Source organism: Bufo gargarizans, chromosome 6, assembly GCF_014858855.1.
Source record: "Bufo gargarizans isolate SCDJY-AF-19 chromosome 6, ASM1485885v1, whole genome shotgun sequence".
Lineage (NCBI taxonomy): Eukaryota > Metazoa > Chordata > Amphibia > Anura > Bufonidae > Bufo > Bufo gargarizans.
Genome location: NC_058085.1, coordinates 351,923,314 through 351,945,966, shown reverse-complemented (window position 1 = coordinate 351,945,966; position 22,653 = coordinate 351,923,314). Strand labels below are relative to the sequence as shown.

The following is a 22,653-nucleotide window of genomic DNA, read 5'->3' as shown; positions in this document are numbered from 1 at the left end:
TAACACGTTGCGTATCAGGTGGTGGTGCAGTTAGCTGTGGCGTGTTGACAAAAGTTTTCCACATCTCTGCCATGCTAACCCTGCCCTCAGAGGAGCTGGCCGTGACACAGCTGCCTTGGCGACCTCTTGCTCCACCTCTGCCTTGGCCTTGGGCTTCCACTTGTTCCCCTGTGACATTTGGGAATGCTCTCAGTAGCGCGTCTACCAACGTGCGCTTGTACTCGCGCATCTTCCTATCACGCTCCAGTGCAGGAAGTAAGGTGGGCACATTGTCTTTGTAGCGTGGATCCAGCAGGGTGGCAACCCAGTAGTCCGCACAGGTTAAAATGTGGGCAACTCTGCTGTCGTTGCGCAGGCACTGCAGCATGTAGTCGCTCATGTGTGCCAGGCTGCCCAGGGGTAAGGACAAGCTGTCCTCTGTGGGAGGCGTATCGTCATCGTCCTGCCTTTCCCCCCAGCCACGCACCAGTGATGGACCCGAGCTGCGTTTGGTGCCACCCCGCTGTGACCATGCTTCATCCTCATCCTCCTCCACCTCCTCCTCATCCTCGTCCTCCTCGTCCTCCAGTAGTGGGCCCTGGCTGGCCACATTTGTACCTGGCCTCTGCTGTTGCCAAAAACCTCCCTCTGAGTCACTTCGAAGAGACTGGCCAGAAAGTGCTAAAAATGACCCCTCTTCCTCCTCCTCCTCCTCCTCCTCCTGGGCCACCTCCTCTTCCATCATCGCCCTAAGTGTTTTCTCAAGGAGACATAGAAGTGGTATTGTAACGCTGATAACGGTGTCATCGCCACTGGCCATGTTGGTGAAGTACTCGAAACAGCGCAACAGGGCACACAGGTCTCGCATGGAGGCCCAGTCATTGGTGGTGAAGTGGTGCTGTTCTGTAGTGCGACTGACCCGTGCGTGCTGCAGCTGAAACTCCACTATGGCCTGCTGCTGCTCGCACAGTCTGTCCAGCATGTGCAAGGTGGAGTTCCACCTGGTGGGCACGTCGCATATGAGGCGGTGAGCGGGAAGGCCGAAGTTACGCTGTAGCGCAGACAGGCGAGCAGCAGCAGGATGTGAACGCCGGAAGCGCGAACAGACGGCCCGCACTTTATGCAGCAGCTCTGACATGTCGGGGTAGTTGTGAATGAACTTCTGCACCACCAAATTCAGCACATGCGCCAAGCAAGGGATGTGCGTCAAATTGGCTAGTCCCAGAGCTGCAACGAGATTTCGCCCATTATCACACACCACCAGGCCGGGCTTGAGGCTCACCGGCAGCAACCACTCGTCGGTCTGTTGTTCAATACCCCGCCACAACTCCTGTGCGGTGTGGGGCCTGTCCCCCAAACATATGAGTTTCAGAATGGCCTGCTGACGTTTACCCCGGGCTGTGCTGAAGTTGGTGGTGAAGGTGTGTGGCTGACTGGATGAGCAGGTGGAAGAAGAGGAGGAGGAAGCCGAGAAGGAGGAGGTGGCAACAGGAGGCAAAGAATGTTGCCCTGCGATCCTTGGCGGCGGAAGGACGTGCGCCAAACAGCTCTCCGCCTGGGGCCCAGCTGCCACTACATTTACCCAGTGTGCAGTTAGGGAGATATAGCGTCCCTGGCCGTGCTTACTGGTCCACGTATCTGTGGTTAGGTGGACCTTGCTACAGATGGCGTTGCGCAGTGCACACTTGATTTTATGGGATACTTGGTTGTGCAGGGAAGGCACGGCTCTCTTGGAGAAGTAGTGCCGGCTGGGAACAACATACTGTGGGACAGCAAGCGACATGAGCTGTTTGAAGCTGTCTGTGTCCACCAGCCTAAATGACAGCATTTCATAGGCCAGTAGTTTAGAAATGCTGGCATTCAGGGCCAGGGATCGAGGGTGGCTAGGTGGGAATTTACGCTTTCTATCAAATGTTTGTGAGATGGAGAGCTGAACGCTGGCGTGTGACATGGTTGAGACGCTTGGTGACGGAGGTGGTGGTGGTGGTGTTGGTGGTACATCCCCTGTTTGCTGGGCGGCAGGTGCCAACGTTCCTCCAGAGGCGGAGGAAGAGGCCGAGGCGGCAGCAGCAGAATAGGCCGAGGCGGCAGCAGCAGAAGAGGTAGCAGGGGGAGCCTGAGTGACTTCCTTGGTTTTAAGGTGTTTACTCCACTGCAGTTCATGCTTTGCATGCAGGTGCCTGGTCATGCAGGTTGTGCTCAGGTTCAGAACGTTAATGCCTCGCTTCAGGCTCTGATGGCACAGCGTGCAAACCACTCGGGTCTTGTCGTCAGCACATTGTTTGAAGAAGTGCCATGCCAGGGAACTCCTTGAAGCTGCCTTTGGGGTGCTCGGTCCCAGATGGCGGCGGTCAGTAGCAGGCGGAGTCTCTTGGCGGCGGGTGTTCTGCTTTTGCCCACTGCTCCCTCTTTTGCTACGCTGTTGGCTCGGTCTCACCACTGCCTCTTCCTCCGAACTGTGAAAGTCAGTGGCACGACCTTCATTCCATGTGGGGTCTAGGACCTCATCGTCCCCTGCATCGTCTTCCACCCAGTCTTGATCCCTGACCTCCTGTTCAGTCTGCACACTGCAGAAAGACGCAGCAGTTGGCACCTGTGTTTCGTCATCATCAGAGACATGCTGAGGTGGTATTCCCATGTCCTCATCATCAGGAAACATAAGTGGTTGTGCGTCAGTGCATTCTATGTCTTTCACCGCTGGGGAAGGGCTAGGTGGATGCCCTTGGGAAACCCTGCCAGCGGAGTCTTCAAACAGCATAAGAGACTGCTGCATAACTTGAGGCTGAGACAGTTTCCCTGGTATGCATGGGGGTGATGTGACAGACTGATGGGGTTGGTTTTCAGGCGCCATCTGTGCGCTTTCTGCAGAAGACTGGGTGGGAGATAATGTGAACGTGCTGGATCCACTGTCGGCCACCCAATTGACTAATGCCTGTACCTGCTCAGGCCTTACCATCCTTAGAACGGCATTGGGCCCCACCATATATCGCTGTAAATTCTGGCGGCTACTGGGACCTGAGGTAGTTGGTACACTAGGACGTGTGGATGTGGCAGAACGGCCACGTCCTCTCCCAGCACCAGAGGGTCCACTAACACCACCACGACCATGTCCACGTCCGCGTCCCTTACTAGATGTTTTTCTCATTGTTATGGTTCACCACAACAACAAATATATTATTTGGCCCAATGTATTGTATTCAAATTCAGCGGGATATAAATTTGAGGCCTAGTATTTAGGCGCTGGGTGACCGGTATGGATTTAGTGACAGAATTAGACTTGGAAATGCACAGAAGCGTGTGTGTGTGAAGTTATTCTGAATGACCCAATGTGCACCTTGAATATTATATACCCTTTTAGGGATAGATTTCAAATAGCTCTGATATAGCAGAAACCACTAAATTATGAAATTGCTAAATTGGGAATTGTATTTCAACCCAGAACAAGAAATGTGCTTGAACGGACACTAAATAACTCGCCCAGCTACAGCACTAACGAGAGATTTAGCAGGATATAAATTTGAGGCCTAGTATTTAGGCGCTGGGTGACAGGTATGGGTTTAGTGACAGAATTAGACTTAGAAATACACAGTAGCGGGTGTGTGTGAAGTTATTCTGAATGACCCAATGTGCACCTTGAATATTATATACCCTTTTAGGGATAGATTTCAAATAGCTCTGATATAGCAGAAACCACTAAATTATGAAATTGCTAAATTGGGAATTGTATTTCAACTCAGAACAAAAAATGTGCTTTGACGGACACTAAATAACTTTCCCAGCCACAACAGGACAGCGTTAACGAGAGATTTAGCAGGATATAAATTTGAGGCCTAGTATTTAGGCGCTGGGTGACAGGTATGGGTTTAGTGACAGAATTAGACTTGGAAATACACAGTAGCGGGTGTGTGTGAAGTTATTCTGAATGACCCAATGTGCACCTTGAATATTATATACCCTTTTAGGGATAGATTTCAAATAGCTCTGATATAGCAGAAACCACTAAATTATGAAATTGCTAAATTGGGAATTGTATTTCAACCCAGAACAAGAAATGTGCTTGAACGGACACTAAATAACTCGCCCAGCTACAGCACTAACGAGAGATTTAGCAGGATATAAATTTGAGGCCTAGTATTTAGGCGCTGGGTGACAGGTATGGGTTTAGTGACAGAATTAGACTTAGAAATACACAGTAGCGGGTGTGTGTGAAGTTATTCTGAATGACCCAATGTGCACCTTGAATATTATATACCCTTTTAGGGATAGATTTCAAATAGCTCTGATATAGCAGAAACCACTAAATTATGAAATTGCTAAATTGGGAATTGTATTTCAACCCAGAACAAAAAATGTGCTTTGACGGACACTAAATAACTTTCCCAGCCACAACAGGACAGCGTTAACGAGAGATTTAGCAGGATATAAATTTGAGGCCTAGTATTTAGGCGCTGGGTGACAGGTATGGGTTTAGTGACAGAATTAGACTTGGAAATACACAGTAGCGGGTGTGTGTGAAGTTATTCTGAATGACCCAATGTGCACCTTGAATATTATATACCCTTTTAGGGATAGATTTCAAATAGCTCTGATATAGCAGAAACCACTAAATTATGAAATTGCTAAATTGGGAATTGTATTTCAACCCAGAACAAGAAATGTGCTTGAACGGACACTAAATAACTCGCCCAGCTACAGCACTAACGAGAGATTTAGCAGGATATAAATTTGAGGCCTAGTATTTAGGCGCTGGGTGACAGGTATGGGTTTAGTGACAGAATTAGACTTAGAAATACACAGTAGCGGGTGTGTGTGAAGTTATTCTGAATGACCCAATGTGCACCTTGAATATTATATACCCTTTTAGGGATAGATTTCAAATAGCTCTGATATAGCAGAAACCACTAAATTATGAAATTGCTAAATTGGGAATTGTATTTCAACCCAGAACAAAAAATGTGCTTTGACGGACACTAAATAACTTTCCCAGCCACAACAGGACAGCGGTAACGAGAGATTTAGCGGGATATAAATTTGAGGCCTAGTATTTAGGCGCTGGGTGACCGGTATGGATTTAGTGACAGAATTAGACTGGGATATGGCCAAAAAATAACCACACTATTGCTGGTTAAATGCACTTGGTGATGGGCGCAGCTTGCCCCTGATGTAGTATATGGCCAAAAAATGAACAGACTATTGCTGGTTAAATGCACTTGGTGTCACAGCTTGACCAACCACACTACTGAGGGTTAAATGCACTTGGTGACGGGCGCAGCTTGCCCCTGATTTAGTATATGGCCAAAAAATGAACAGACTATTGCTGGTTAAATGCACTTGGTGTGATAGCTTGACCAACCACACTACTGAGGGTTAAATGCACTTGGTGTGACAGCTTCACCCTGATGTAGGCTTTAGCCAAAAAACAACCACACCATTGAGGGTTAAATGCACTTGGTCGCAGCTTGTGCTGGCGCACCACAAGACACAAAATGGCCGCCGATCACCCCAGAAAAATGTGACTGACAAACGGTCTGGGCAGCCTAAAAACAGTGAGCAATTGAGGATCAGCAGCTCAAGGATCCACAGCTGCAGATCGATCAGTTAATCAAGTCCTTTGGAGGAGTTAATCTGCCTAATCTCGCCCTACTGTCGCAGCCGCAACCTCTCCCTACGCTAATCAGAGCAGAGTGACGGGCGGCGCTATGTGACTCCAGCTTAAATAGAGGCTGGGTCACATGGTGCTCTGGCCAATCACAGCCATGCCAATAGTAGGCATGGCTGTGATGGCCTCTTGGGGCAAGTAGTATGACGCTTGTTGATTGGCTGCTTAGCAGCCTTTCAAAAAGCGCCAAGAAAGCGTCACAAAAGCGCGAAGAAAGCGACGAACACCGAACCCGAACCCGGACTTTTACGAAAATGTCCGGGTTCGGGTCCGTGTCACGGACACCCCAAAATTCGGTACGAACCCGAACTATACAGTTCGAGTTCGCTCATCCCTAACTACCATACAAAATGCCACCAAGGATTTTTTATATGTGGCAATGCTAATCATTTTTTAATTTTTAATGTTTATTGTAATTTGTAAAATGAGAAATTAGGGTGAATTTTTAATACTTTTTTTAAAAAATATTTTTAGAAACTTCTTTTACTTTCTTTAAACTTCTTAGCCACTTAGGCGATTTGAACATGTGTTCATGTGATTACTTATACCATAGACTGCAATGGTTTACCATTACAGTTTATGAAAAAATCACTGTGTTCATATTAAGTCCTGAATCAAGACATCCACTCAACTATGGCAGCCCTCGGAGGCTTCAGGTAGCTCCCAGATGGCATAACAACCTCACACCTGACTTTCCAAATAACATAGCATCTTACATTATGTGTGGTCAGAAAGACAGTTACAGAAGTAGCTGACTTCCTGTCCTGTGTCAGTTGGAGGTCAGAGTGTTGGTCACATGACACAGCTGAGGATCAGAAGAGAGGTTATAACTCACAAATACAGTCACTGTTAAGAAGATTACCTCAGTTTACATCATGGGCCTTTCTTACAGGTCAGAGAATAAAAATGTATGTGGGAGTGCTACTTTAAGCATCTTACCTTGCTTTGTGGACATGGTGAAACATTGAAAGTTGTAGTGTCAGCAAAGGTCTCTCCATTGGGCAGAATAGAGAAAACAAAAACATTGAATGTAGGGAAGAAATCATCATCAACATGGAACTTAACAGGGAATGAACCATGTATATCTGCAAATGAGAAAAATAAAAATAAATCAACTGGTCAATCTATAAGGACGCCTTCACATGCAGAGGATTTTGTTGCAACATTTCTGGGACTGAAAAACAGTTCTATTTATTTGAATTCATTCAGGTGAATGGAACTGATTTTCATTCATGGAAAATTCTGCACCATGAGGGATCATGCATTTGGCAGAGCTGTCTGGCAGCTGCATATCCCCCCGTCCCTATTGATGTAGACATGCATGCTTAGCTGAACTGTTCTTAATTGTATTAAAACTAAGAGCATTCACTACTACATTACTGCACTAAGGGGGCAGAAGTACTGTAAGGGAGCATAACTACGGTGTGGGGGCGCTAAGGAGGCATTCTACTGTGAAGAGGGCACTATGCGACATAACTACCGTGTGGGGGTACTAAGAGGGCATAACTGTGGGGGCATTCTTACTGTGAGAGGAAGTAGAGAGACATTATATTGTGTGTGGCACTAAGGAGGCTTAACTACCATGTGGGGCACAAAGAGGGCATAACTAATGTGTGAGGCAGTAAATGCAAATAACTACTGTGTGAGGGCACTACAGGGGAATAAGCAGGGATGGACTGGAAGCTAAAAGTGGCCCTGGAAAAAAACTTAAAAGTGGCCCCATGTTGTAGATGGGTCGAAACTGAAAGAAGGCAACATAATTAGGCAGGGACAACAGAAGTAGGAGGGCCAGCAATAACATAGGGCAGAGCAATGCACCCCAGCTGAACCAAATACCTCAGTGCCACACAAAATACTCTCACCTGTGCCACAGTATTCAACTGTATAGCTGTTGTAAGAATCATTATGTACCCAGCTTGAGGCTGTGAGAAGGGCTTGGGTGGCCCTCTTAGGCTTTGGCCCACCTGGAAATTTCTCTGTAGGGTCTATGGACAATCCACCCCTGGGAATAAGTACTGGTAGGGGTATTAAGGGGACTGGGCAGGATTGGATTTATGTAGATAGGCACTGGATGGGGGCGTGGCCTGACCAGACATGTAGGCAGATGCACGCTGCGGAGCTCCTGGCCAAATCTCCTGAAAATCCTCTGCTTGCCCACTACATCGCTGAACACCTTGGAGGCAGCTTGTGTGGATCCAATTCCCCCATTGTATACCACCCTCTGACGGCCCTATGACGCGCCAGAAAGCTAAAGAGAAGGAGGGGAAGGAGTGGGGCCTCGCCACGCCGCTCATGCAACATGGAGCCGCGGATGTAGCTAAAATGTCTGAGGTGGCTGCGCAAGTGCCCCAGCACTGGACACTGAGCAAGCGGCTGAACCGCAAGAAGCCGCAGCACATACTGTGGAGTGCTCTACACCACCTATGGAGACAGAGGTCAGGGCAGTACTGGACTTGGGGATCAGCTCTGATATAGAACCCACCATTAAGGATGTATAGAAAGCGGTGGCACAGTGTGGTGTGGCGCTTGCCTCACTAAATACACATATGGGGGGGGGGCTGAAGGAAGATATTTCACTCATAAGGCAAGATATGAGACATGTCAAAGAGAGAGTTGGCGAGTTAGAGGGTCATTTGAGCGCAATGGAAGATCAGGTACCACCAGTAAAAAGGGATCTGCAACGTGTAATACATAATGTCTCACAGCTCATTTCTAAGTCTGATGACCTTGAGAACCGTCTGAGACGTAATAATGTCCGCATAATTGGTGTGCCCGAGCATGCTGAAGATAGGCACTGAAGACTGGTGTGGCTTAGTGTAACTATATATATATATATATGAAAAAATATCTAAATAAATAATATATACATATATCTGTAGTACAATCCGTAGTATGTAATGATATTATTTTGGAGAGTGTGTGAAGTTGTTATCACTTATTATTCCATTTTTGGGGGAGACAAAGGGACAAAAAATAGAGAATCTTCCATTTTGATTTTTTTTTTCTCCATTAAGCTGTTTGCTGTATTCGATAAAAAAATTTAAGTGCAGGTGTTTTGGGACAATAGAGTGCAAATGTACATAGCCATGAATTCATCTATTTATAAGATAAAAAGCGAACTCTGCGGCACTTCCAAAAAGTATGTGTTTATTCACCAAATAACAGCAATGTTTCAATCCTCTCAAAGGGACCTTTCTAAAGCAGTCTATCTATCTATCTATCTATCTGTCTGTCTGTCTGTCTGTCTATCTATCTATATGTAGATAGATGTATCCATTTTGAATGCATTAACCCGTTCCAGACCTCCATCGGAAAATAGCTCAATTCCCTACGGTGAACAGCTTAATGGAAAAAAAATATCAAAATGGATGATTCACAATTTTTTGTCCCTTTGTCTCCCCGCAAAAAAATAGAGTAACAAGTGATAATAACTTCACATGCACTCCAAAATAATATCATTACATACCACAGATTGTCCCTCAAAAACTAAGCTCTCATATTCATGTGTGTGGACATAAATATAAAAAAGTTTCAGAGGTCAGAATATGTCAATGTGAAGAAATAACATTATATTTTTTTTACAGTATAGCAGAAAACCATGCAAATATGGCATCACTGACCCATAGATTTACGATAACAGGTCAGATTTACTGCAAAGTGAAAGCTGCAGAATCAAAACCCATAAAACTATGGCAGAATTGTGTTATGCTTGCCAATTCCACAAAATGTGGAATTTTTTTCCAGCTCCCTACTACATTGTATCCAATACTAAATTGTGCCAATAGAAAAAACTGTTTATCTGCAAAAGAAAAGAAAAGAAAAAATCATACGTTCATATGACTATGTGAATGGAAGAATTTAAAAGCTATGGCTCCTGGAAGACTGAGAGTAAAAAAAAAATGGACAAACAAAAACCCCGTGGCCCTGTGCGGAAAAGGTTAAATAAACCATTTATTTTTCCTTTGCTACTGCTGTGTAATACTGCTGAGAGCTTTCCAATGATGATAATAACAGATGCAATTATTTTGTTTTACACATGCACTGTAATAAATTCCTTATTTTGAGGACTGTCCAGGAATTTCTGGGTGATTGGCAACCCTGAGAGGAACTGAACACTCTTTTCCTTTACAACAGTATTGATACATTTCTTGTTCGGCACAATTCTTTTGCTTTCATTTTTGGCACAATTCTTACAGATTTCTTTTACTCACGTTGGTTTATATTTTCTTGGTCTTTAATATCTACTTTATGTTCCTTGTAAGAGAAGATCCCACTTTTGGTTAAAAGCTGTGAAAACATGGAGGGTTAGTCACATGATGAAGAACAGAAACCACATTTTCACCAAGCTACACAGAATGTACCTAATGCTAACAGGACTTCACACATATACCCTTTCTCTTCCACGTGTTTTTGTGGTTGTGCATACCGTGGCACAACTCTATACCTGGTGGACATGCCTTCACTCGGTCTGTCCTGTTCTCATTATTTCTACTGTCATGTCAACTAATTTCCCATAGAATCCACCAGTCCCCCTTTGTGCAAACAAACCCAAGCGATTCAAAGCTAAACAAATAACAAGTCCCAAAGTAGTGATGCAAAGAAATTTTAGATTTTTAAAAAAGTAATAAAACAAAATAAAAAATATTTAAATTTGGTATCGCTGTAATCGTACTGATCCCCAGAATAAGGACTATCAAAAGCCAAAACACCTTGGAGTTTTTTATTTCACCCCACATAGAATTTTTTTCCAGTTTTCCAACACAAGACACGATAAATTAAATGGTAAAATTAAAAATGCATCTTGGCCTGCAAAAAATAAAGGAAAATTTCAAAAGTTATGGCTATTGGAATGTTGGGAGGAAATAATAAAAAATGCAAAAACAAAAATAGGCTCAGTCCTTAACCCGTACAGTACCAGCGCCGTACATGTATAGTGCTGGGTACTGTGTTTAAAATGCCAGCACCGTAGTACTATGGCACGCTGATTGGATGGGTGCGGGAGTTGTGCTTGCCCGATCAGCTGCAGGGGTCCGGCAGTCACTGATAGCCAGACCCCTGCTGTATGTGCTGGCATAAGTTAAGACCCAGATGCCAGTGCATTAATCCTAGATGTCCCGCGGTCAGCCATCAGGTCCCCGTGCTGCTGTGATGGGGACCCGATGGCTGGGACGGCAGCCCGATGCCTTCCTTAGGCATTGTGGCTGTCTTTCCTGTAAGCCTGTGAGATCTCATAGGCAAGCAAGCTGTAAGTGTATTACCGCATTTTTCGCCCTATAAGACGCACCGGCCCATAAGACGCACCTAGGTTTTTGGGGAGGAAAATAAGAAAAAAAAAATTTTAACCAAAAGGTGTGCTGTGTGTTTGTTGGGTTTGGAACTAATGGTGGCCTGTGGATGGCACTATTACTGGGGATCTGTGGAGGACGGACACTGTTATGGGGGGGATCTGTGGATGACTGACACCGTTATGGGGGGGATCTGTGGATGACTGACACTGTTATGGGGGGATCTGAGGATGACTAACACTGTTATGGGGGATCTGTGGATGACTGACACTGTTATGGGGGGATCTGTGGATGACGGACACTGTTATGGGGGGATCTGTGGATGATGGACACTGTTATGGGGGGATCTGTGGATGACGGACACTGTTATGGGGGGGATCTGTGGCTTGCATTGTTTACAGGGGGATCTGTGGCTTGCACTGTTACAGGGGGATCTGTGGCTTGCACTGTTACAGGGAGATCTGTGGCTGCCACTGTTACAGGGGGGATCTGTGGGTGGCACTGTTATATATGTGCCATCCACAGACCCCCCCCCCCCAGCCCATAACAGTGCCATCCACAGACCCCCCCAGCCCATAAGCCCATAACAGTGCCATCCACAGACCCCCCCCAGCCCATAAGGCCGAATGCACACGGCCGTGAGCAGTCCGTAGAACCACGGGCTGGATTCCTGCTGAGAGCAGGAGCGCACGGCGTCATTGGTTGCTATGACGCCGTGCGCTCCCTGTTGCCGCCGCAATACAGTATTACACTGGTATAGATCATACCAGTGTATTACTGTATTGCGGCGGCAGCAGGGAGCGCACGGCGTCATAGCAACCAATGACGCAGTGCGCTCCTGCTCTCAGCAGGAATCCAGCCCGTGGTTCCACGGACTGCTCACGGTTGTGAAAAACGGCCGTGTGCATTCGGCCTAACTGTGCCATCCACAGATGTCCCCCATAAAAATGTCATCCACAGATCCCCCCCGCCGCTCCAGTATACAAATATAAGATGTCTTATTCAATTAATAGTTATTAAACATGCCCCCCAACTCCTAATAGTACCTTACATCCTAACTGCTTCAGTACAATGGAGGCAGGCAGGCCGGGCGGCCGACGCGTCACTTACTGACGTCACTTGCCTGCGCCGCCTGCTTCATTCATAAAGTAGGCGGCGCAGGCACGTGACATCAGGGAGTTACGCTGCCGCCCGCCCGGCCTGCCTACATTCTACTGAAGCAGTTAGGATGTAAGGTAATAATAGGAGTGAGGGGGCATGTTTAATAACTATTAATTGAATAAGACATTTTATATTAGTATACAGGAGCAGCGGGGCGGGGCTATAGTACAGTGACTGCACCGCTCCGCCGCTATTGCCGGCCCCCAGATCCTCCTCCCAGTTCCTTCCCAAGTCCCCGCTCGCTCGTACATCGCAGCTTGCGATGTAAAACTGGCAGCATTCGCCCCATAAGACGCAGGGGCATTTTCCCCCCATTTTGGGGGGAGAAAAAGTGCGTCTTATGGGGTGAAAAATACGGTACTTAGTGTAAGAAGAAAAAAAAAAAAACAGTACCAAAAATTTTCTGGTCACCTTGCCTCAAATGCCTTGGATCAAAAAGGCATATGTAGCATAAAATGGTACCAATCAAACCGTCAGCTCATCCCGCAAAAAATTAGCCCCTACCTAAGATAATTGCCGAAAAAAAAGAAAATGGCAACACAAAAACAAGATTTTATTCTGTTCAAAAAGGTTTTCATTGTATAAAACGTAACAAAAATAATAGACACATTGGGTACTACCACGTTCATTACTACCTGCTCTATAAAAATAACACCCCTCAGGTGAATGCTGTAAAAAAAAAAAAAAACTTTGCTAAAACAGCTATTTTTTGTCACAAAAAGTGTAACACCAAGCAATCAAAAAATCTTATGTACAGCAAAATAGTACCAATCAAACCGTCATCTCAACCATTGTTTTGTTGCAAGAAAAAATTGATTAACATAAAAAAATCTACCCAAAAAATAAAATTAAAAAATTTCACCTCCATTTTTCCTTAATTCTTGTGGAACACCTCAACGGTTAACAAAGTTTGGAACATCAGTTTTGAATAATTTGAGGGCTGTAGTTTCTAAAATCGGGTAATTTATGGGTGGTTTCCATTACGTAATCCCCTCGAATTCCTTACATAACTGAATTGGTGCTTAAAAAAATGGTATTCGAATGTATTGGCTCAGATGAGCGGAAGTTATTACTTCCCGAAGTCTCGCAAGACTTAAAAACCTTTTCCCGAACTCTGGTTCGGTTCCAATAACTTCGGCTCATCTGAGCTAATACGTTCTAATACTGTACTGACCGTTCACTCCGTACAGTATTCAAAGTTTTATGCAAATCGACTTTGGATTCATCCGAAGTCGATTTGCTCATCTCTACTTCTAATGTCCTAAAAAAATTATAAAGCAGGCATATAGGGAATGCTCATTGATAAATATTTTATAAGATATCACTTAAAAGTCTTGAAAGTCAAGAAATTCAAATTTAGAAAATTGTGAATTTTTCTAAATTTGGGTAAATTTTTGATTGTTTTATACCTTAAATAAAGGTGAAATATATCAACTCAAATTGACCAATGTCAGGAAGTACAATGTGTCAAGAGAAAACAGTCTCAGAATGGCTTGGATAAGTAAAAGCATTTTAAAGTTATTAAAACATAAAGTGACGCATGTCAGATTTGCAAAAATCAGACTTGGTTTTAAGGTGAAAAGCGGCTCGGTAGTGAAGGGTTAAGGGCTAAAAAATAATCAGTAATATCCTTTTAAAAGGAGGACATTTTCTAATTTTATATATCTCTATATATATATATATATATATATATATATATATATATATATAAATATATATCTATGTAGGAGAAGAAATTCCATGGCACTCCTGAAGATATGGTGAAAAAACAAGTGTCTTTTATTCACACATGTCATTGCGACTTTTCAGTCCCTTCATGGGACCTTTCTCAAGTATATTGATGCACCCAGAATCACTGGCACCCACATTAATACTTCAAAAGGAGTGTGCTGTTGGGATCAGAATGGACCATGACAAGTCATATTGAATCACAACATCTCATGATGAAATAGACCCATCCTATTTGGATCCTGTAAATATGGAAGTCACGATACAATATCCAATTTACCTTGAAAATCAAGCTTCTTAAAGGGGTTGTCCGGATTCAGAGCTGAACCCGGACATACCTCCATTTTCACCCAGGCAGTTCCCCTGACTTGAGCATCGGAGCAGTTCATGCTCCGATGCTCTCCTTTGCCCTGCGCTAAATCGCGCAAGGCAAAGGCATTTTCAAGAGTTCTGGTGATGAACTAGGCTCTCCATGGGGCTGCCAGGAGGCCCGGTGACGTCACTGGCACTGATGGGCGGGCTTTAGAGCCGCCCTAGCCAGTAAAACGGCTAGGGCAGCATTAAAGCACGCCCATCAGAGCCGGTGATGTCACTGAACACACTGCTGGGCGGAAGCTTCCTCCTGGCAGTGTGTTATTGTAAACAAAAGAACTCTTGCCCTGCGCGATCTAGTGCAGGGCAAATTAGAACATTGGAGCATGAACTGCTCCGAGTCTCAAGTCAGGGGGGCTGCCTGGGTGAAAATGGAGGTATGTCTGGGTTCAGCTCTGAACCCGGACAACCTCTTTAATATCAAGAAAAAGAATACTTACAATTTCGAAAAAGTGCAGATGATCGCTATTAGACTCCAGGTTTTTCCTATGGATTTCATAGTTCACCGTCAATGACTGCTCAGAATGGCATGAAATTTCCTCTGGATGGTGTTGTATAGACAGCATACTGTCACTTTTAGAATAGAAGGCTGAAAGCCACAACCAGTCTTGGGGGATATGTTGGTAAGGATAAATTGCATCATCATCATCTTTCACAGGAACATTAGATGTGAGTTGTGCCTGAGGAAAGAAGTCACAACTGGCTCTTTAACATTTTTATAGATCATATTAAAAGATTTGATGAAATCTAAGTATAAGAATTCTAAGACACAATATAATGACCACAGGTGCTCCATCAGAAACAACTTGTGCAGCGAACACACCCCAGCCAGACTTCAGGGGAAGGCATGAATATGTTTTCAATGCTTGGCCTGTCAGTTAATGAGGGTGTTACCAGCCTTTGCAAGTAGCAAGGTGCAGCAGCATCGTCCTCGTTACACCTAGGGCTTAATTTTCATACCACAAAAAGTATTTTTTTTGTCAGTATTTCCGTCACACATGGAGATGCCACAGATATCATGAAACTCTGCTGACAAGAGCAGATCTACAGCGGCCGTTTTATGTACTGGTATGTGATGACAGATGCCCTTTAAGATATAGTTTGAGCACATGGCAGAAAGATGATAAACAGCAGGTCTGTGCAGACCTCATTGAAGTCGCAGGAAGACAGATTAAAGAATGTGTTGGAAAGCTGCTTCTGGGAACAAAACTAGCAATATTCCTGCATGTAGTTAGCTAATAAGAGGAGGTGATCAGTTATTTTAGTAATATAGGTACAACCCTTAAGGGCACAGAAAGGGCAACAGAGTATCTGCAGCTCAGCATTGCAAATGAGGCAAGAGCTGAGGGGTACAAAGTAGCCTCCTAGTCCATGCATCCTGGAAGAAGCCAAAGCCTGTGTAATAGACATGTGACTAAGACCAGCCTGCTGCCTCTAAGCAACACTGTGTGAGAAACTGTGTGCCACCAGGAAAGGCATAACACGACTACTAGACTGTGCAGATTGGGCAGTGCTATGCCACATGGCAAGAGAGGCATGGTGATAACTGCAGATACAAAGATCTTCATTTGTACTGCTGAGGAGCCCAGATCTAGAGTTTCGATGCCCAGGGACTGTTATTTTTAATTGTTGCTACTTTGAGACACAGTGTACCTACTTGACTTGATTTAAGGTAATCTGTCACCAGTTTGATGGTGTCCTAACTAAGGGTCCATTCACACGTCCGCAGTGTTTTTCGGATCCACAAAACACCGGGGCCGGCACCCCAATAGAAATGCCTATTCTTGTCTGCAGGTTTGGACAAGAATAGGACATGTTCTATTTTTTTGCAGAGCCACAGACCGGAAATTCGGGGCCACGGACCAGAAATGCAGATGCGGACAGCACACTGTGTGCTGCCTGCATCTTTTCCGTCCCCATTAAAAAATGAATGTGTCCGTACCCGTTCCGCATAATTGGCATGCACTGAAGTGTGTGCCCTCACTGAGATACTGTACTCAACCAAGTCTGTTAAATGCCAAAAGACTGGCAACCAATAAGCAAGCATGTTGCTCAACTTGAAGTTATGTTTGTCTTATTTAAAGGGTTATTCCCATCTTGGACAGATGTCTAGAGCATATGCCCCCATATGATAGTGTGCAGCTGCCCTCCACTCATTTTTAAGCAATTTCCGAGTGCTGTCTCTGCTATTTCCGTAATCCATGGCTGTCCTTGTAGGGTGTGTTTCCCCTTAACTTCCGAAAATAGCCATAGTGAGCCCTCCGTTCTAAGTATAGTTGCAGGTCTCAGAGGTGGGACTCACACCTATCAGACATATCCTAGCGATGACCAAGATGCAACCTTGTCCACCTGAATCCTTTAGTCACCCTAGAATGGGGGGCCAAAAATATGGATCAAAAAGATTCATTATGTGTAGTTTGACCTTGTTACATGTCTTTGAACTGTGTTGATAGCAGCTCCATACTACACCATGGATAACTTTGTTCTAGCCATGGTGGACGCAACAGCTTGTAGATCTTTGTCTCTGGTCCCTGTGATTACTGTGAATATTTACTGTTCTTGTGTATAGGCATTTAAGATATTTCTATGTAATGATCTTCTGACTTACATGCAAAGCAAGATGCTCCCACTCGGAAGTGTTGAATGAAAACTGTGCAATTCCATTTGAATCAGTCACCACATGTAGAGATGTGATTTCAGAACCGTCTTCTAGTTTTAATGCACTAATGGTTATGGCTTCATTGGCCAAGGGTTTTTTGTTCTCAATGAATTGAACCTGAGGAGAAGTAAAGAAACTTAATGATAAACTCATTCCAAACAGAATACCTCCACACATCATGTCTACAATCTGATTTGTGTTTGTATGTGTCCACTAGAGATGAGCAAATTTCTCAAAAATGCGATTTGGACTGTTTGCCAAATTTCGCCAAAAAGATTTGATTCAATCTGAATTTATTTCTGTCGAATCACATTAAAAAACAGATATTTCCTGGCTACTGAGATCCTGCATAGTAGTGGAGAACACTGTGCATTGCAGAAACATGCATAGGGAGTCTGTTGTGCTATTGACCGTGAGTCAGTATGACACGCAGATGACAGCCGTCACTCTTAGGCCACTTTTACGCGGGTGAGACTTCTGCGCGGGTGCAAAGCGCGAGGTGAACGCATTGCACCTGTACTGAATCCGGGCCCATTCACTTCAATGGGGCTGTGCAAATAGGCAGTGATTTTCAAGCATCACTTGTGCGTTGAGTGAAAATTGCATGTTCTATATTCTGCGTTTTTCACGCAACGCAGGCCCCATAGAAATGAATGGGGCTGCGTGAAACTCGCAAGCATCCACAAGTAAGTGCTGATGCGGTGCGATTTTCACGCATGGTTGCTAGAAGATGATACGGATGAGCAGCCGTGGACCCCCATTAAAGTCTATTCGCTATTATTTTCCCTTATAACATTGTTATAAGGGAAAATAATAGCATTCTTAATACAGAATGCTTAGTAAAATGTGCCTCACCTCATCCACTTGATCGCGCAGCTGGCATCGTCTTCTTTCAGGACCTGCAAAAGGACCTTTTGATGACGTAATCTCAGCAGGATGACGTAATCTCAGCACATCTTCATTCAGCGGGACCTGCGCTGACGTCACCATGCTCACCAGGTCCTTTTGCAGGTCCTGAAAGAAGACTATGCCGGCTGCTCAATCAAGTGGATGAGGTGAGTTATGTTTTTATTATTTTTTAACCCTCGATTAACATTACACTTAGAATTCTATATTAAAGAATGCTATTATTTTCCATTATAATCATGTTATAATGGAAAATAATAAAATCTACAGAACCCCAAACCCGAACTTCAGTGAAGAAGTCTGGGTCCGGGTCTGGGTACCACATCCAGTTTTTTCTCATGCGCATGCAAAACGCATTGCACTCGCATTTGAACGCAATCGCAGACAAAACTGACTGCAACTGCGTACCTACTCACGCGGTTTTCCCGCAATGCACCCTGAACGCATCCAGCCCTCACCCGTGACACCCGTGTGAAAGAGGCCTTAGAATCATTTTACACCTCACTCATTTGTTCAGTTACGGGGCCAAATAACTCAGCCTTACAGGTCAATGTTAAACTTGAGTGAAAGAGTGCACTCCTTTTACACCGTCTTCAGCTGATTCCAAATAGATTTCTACAGAACCTGTTCTATTACATGCTGAGACAAGTAGTCTCCCCCTGACAGAGTGGAGAGGGTGTGAGGAGAAAGTTTGTGTTGACGTCACTCTTTTTTGCCCCTCTTCTCATCCGTCATAAGAACAACCCAAAACAAATTGAGCAGCATTTGCTCAGTATTTCTAGGGCAAAAAAACCAGGAGTGGATCCAAAATAGAGATAACATGTTTTTACCCACTTCTTCTTTTGGCTTCCAAATAATAATCCAATCCTGATACAAAATAGGGACACAGGCCTTACGGCTGCTCCAAAGACTAGATCTATTGTGTTTCTCATTTTTCTGTCCTTCTGACAGATCAGAAGAAGGGTAAAATAAATGGTGATGTCAACAAGGCCAAACAAGGACAATAGCGGCCCAGTGACAGAGTGATGAGGGTGGCAACAACATGAGGAGTCAACACAGTGGCCTAGTGACGGAGTGGTGAGGGTAGCAACAAAATGAGGAGTCAACACAGTGGCCCAGTGACAGAGTGGTGAAGGTGGCAACTGCATGAGGAGTGAAGAGTCAACACAGTGGCCCAGTCACAGGGTGGTGAGGTGGGGGGCAAAGGCAGTGGCAGTAACAGTGCCAAGATGATGGGAGGCAGTAGGTATGTGGCATCAGGTGGGTGGCAACATCTGAATAGTGGCTAAAGCAGCTGGCCAGAAGAAACAGGTCTCTTTTCACAAAGTTTGGGTGTGGCACCCAAAATTATTTAGTCTGATGCGTCAGGCACTGGCGTCTGGAAATCCAGGCTGATCCACGCCTGATTCATCTTCACAAAGGTCAGTCTCTTCACATTTTGGTTGGAAAGGTGAGTTCTCCTTGGGGTAACTATGCCCCCAGTCACACTAAACACCTGCTCTAATACCACACTACTGGAAATCATGTCCAGGGCAAACTCTGCCAGTTGTGGCCACAAATCAGTTTAGTCCAGGGGATCTTCCATGTGGGATGACAGGGTACAGTCCAAGTATACCACCACTTGCTGGTTCAGGTTCTGCTCTATGTTTTGCTGCTGCTACTGCTGGGTGGTTTCTTCACTAGGCAGGTGAAGAAAAGTGCTCACCAGAGACTCCAGACTTAAGTTACTGCTGATGGAACTGGTAATGCTCCTGCCCCCCTCACCCCCCTCACCCCCCTCACCCCCCTCCAGCAGCCATGGCATTGGAATGTGAGCGCAGAGGGCCCCCCGGTCAGACCTTCATGAGGATGGGCGATGGTGCAGATAGGCCAAATGACTACATAGGATGTCTTGATAGTAGTTCAGTTTATCCTCCCTCTCAGCTGGTGGAAAAAATGCTACAATTTTGTACCAGTAGAAAGGGTCTAACATGGTGGAAAGCCAATAGTCATCCCTCTGCCAAATTTTGACAATTTGGGTGTCACTACACAAGCAACTGAGCATGCATTGGGCCATTTGCGCAAGGGACTCTCTGCCTCCATCTCCACTGCATACTGCCACTGTGTCTTGGGGTTATCTGTCTGGTCTTACTTATTGCCCTATACCTCCTCCTGCTCCTCCTACACTTTCTCTCCTGTCCCGTCTTCAGAAAAACCACCGATTTCTGTATACATTGCTTGTGCATGAATGTTCTTCCCCTCCTGTCCTGGGGACTGACAAATTAAGTGGCCTCCTCAAAGTGCCTGAGCAAACGGCAGGTGTCACGCATGAGATGCCACTGGCTAAAGTCAAAGTTACACAGGGGAGTGCTCCTGTCTGTCTGCATCATCAATAAATAATTTATGGTCTTTCTCTGCTCATATAGTCAGTCCAACATGTGGAGGGTGGAGTTCAAACGGGTGGAAACGTTGCATATCAGGCGATGTTGGGGAATTCCATCCTGCCTTTGCAGCTCAAGAGAGGTGTGCTTTGCAGTGTAGAGTGGCTGAAGTGCATGCACAGTTTCCTTGCCATTTTCAAGATGTCTTGCAGATGGGTGGAAGACTTCAGGAACCGCTTTACAACCAGATTAACCACGTGCACCTTGCAGGACACATGGCTCAGCCCTCCTTGACGCAGCGCCGATACAATGTTCTTCCCGTTGTCAGTGACCATGGTTCTGATCTTATGTTGGCAAGAAGACAGCCAGGATTCGATTTCTTGATGGAGGAGCAGTTCCTTCCCTTTGTGACTCTGTTCACCCAGGCAAACTAGGTGCAGAACAGCTTGACACTGCTGTGCCCTGCACATGTGGTATTCTTGGAGTAGCACTCCGAGTTGTGCCTGCAGTGGAGGCTGAGGACAAGGTGGAAGATGTGGAGAACATTGGCGTAGGATCCACAGCTGGAGACCATGGAGGCGGCAGTGTCGTCACCTGGCCAAGTTGCTGGTGTGGCTGAGCAGGAACCACGTTTACCCAGTTGGCCATAAAGGACATATATTGTCCTTGACCTTAGTTGTAGCTGTGCACATTGACGCTACCGTGAACTTTAGCAGACACCGACAGGCTCAAGGACTGGCCCACCTTCTGTTCTACATATTTGTGCAGGACTGGTATTGCCTTTTTGGAGAAGTAATGATGGCTGGAGACTCTCCACCTTGGCTCGGCAAGCCATCAGTTCTCTAAAAGGTGCAGAGTCCAACCCATGGAAAGGGAGGGACTGTAGTGCCAGCAACTTGGCCAGGAGCACGTTCAGCTTCTGCGCTGTTGGATGAGTGCATGCATACTGTTGTCTGTTTGCAATCGCCTGTGGGATCAATTGCTGACAAAATGACTGACGTGGAGTAGGAGGTGCAGGAGCATCAGGACCAGTAGAAAATGGGAAAGAACCACAGCTCCCTTCTGCTGAGGTGGTGGAACCTTGACTTGCGGAAAAGGGGTGAGGGCCACTGGGTGATGCAGCGGTTGCTTCCTTAGGCTGTACCACTACACTATAACCACGTTTTTCTCAGGCCACTTTATTGTTGATGCTGCATGTGTTGACGCAGGGCCGGGGTGCCAACATTAGCACCCTGGCCATACTTTATCTCCTGCCCACAGATTCTGCAAATGGCCATGCTGATATCCTCTGGTGGCTTGATGAAAAGTATGGCATCTTTCCCCCATCACTCCATACTGACTGCCTACTACTGTTGCCTCCGTGAACCCCTCCATCGCTACTTCTTCCTGGACAGGTAGGTTCCTGCGCAGTATTGGGCGGTCTACCCCAGGCATGTTTGGATCCCAACCTCACACTCCTGCCACCCCGCTGATTGACAGCCATCCTGCCATCCTGCTGGATCAACCGTTGCCTCATGCGCAAGTCACCCTCTTCTCCTGATGAAAAACAAGACCCTCTCTTCACCCAGCTCCCACATGCGATCAGCCACATAATCAGTGTCTGATGTGACTTACGATGAAGTAGAAAACCATTCAAGGACCGCTGGGTGGCTGGTCAAGACACGACTTCTAGATGACACTGGGAGCCTAAGCCTGTCACTGCTACTGCTTCTACCACCCCCCCTACTTCTGCTGCTACTTCTGCCTGCTCCAGAAACATTTTGGCCACTGCCTGTTCCCTTTGAATGGCCTGTCACATGTCTGTCCGACATACTGTAAATTCAACGAAACTGCAATACTATCAGACTGCAATTTCACCACTGTAGCAAAAACTGGTTGTATCACACAGCACTTTTATCCCAACAGCAAGCAAGGATTTCTGGAATGACTGATGTATCTTGTAGTGCAAACAACCTAAAATCTGTAGTATTAGAGCAATTTGGATCCCCAATTAGTGCAACAAGTGGCAATAGTAATGGCTCCTGTTACCCTGGCTTTACACTCCCCTACTCCCTGCTCTTTCACTATAGTATGGATGATGCCTCCCTATAATTTCCCTACACTATGAATGATCTTTCCCTGAACTGCACAATAGTTTTTTTTTAGCCGAATAAAGTCTTTCCTAAACACTGTCCCTATCTCCTGTCACGTCTCTCCCTGCACTAAGTACACTGGAAAATGGCAGAGACCAATATGGCTGAGGCTATATATATAGGGCTGTGACATCACAGGGCTGGCTGTCTGCCGATTGACTACATGCATGGCATTATGGGTGATCCCTTGTTCACAGAGTTCTTAGTTCCTTGTTCTAACATGTGCAGCAGTCATTTTAGCCGTGTTTCTTTACCACGAAGAGCGAGGAAATTTGTTTTTGTTTTTCAAATTCGGATTGAATTCCACTTCGTCAACTTTGATTCGCTCATCTCTAGTATCCACCATAGTAAGCCCAACTCTTCCAAATCTCAACTGTATTTAACTGATAGAAGTCTAAGCTTGTATGTGTTC

General features: G+C 45.4%; 1 protein-coding gene across 1 annotated transcript in view; it reads right to left on the bottom strand.

The window, feature by feature from the left end:
• Positions 1-22,653, bottom strand: part of LOC122940242 (alpha-2-macroglobulin-like) — a 140,867-nt gene that overhangs the window by 72,510 nt on the left and 45,704 nt on the right. Inside the window, exons 11-14 of the mRNA XM_044296776.1 lie at positions 16,793-16,960; positions 14,625-14,864; positions 9,850-9,925; positions 6,578-6,723 (exon numbers count right to left, since the gene is read on the bottom strand). Coding sequence (XP_044152711.1) covers positions 6,578-6,723; positions 9,850-9,925; positions 14,625-14,864; positions 16,793-16,960 — 630 coding nt within the window. The remainder of the gene's footprint in view (positions 1-6,577; positions 6,724-9,849; positions 9,926-14,624; positions 14,865-16,792; positions 16,961-22,653) is intronic.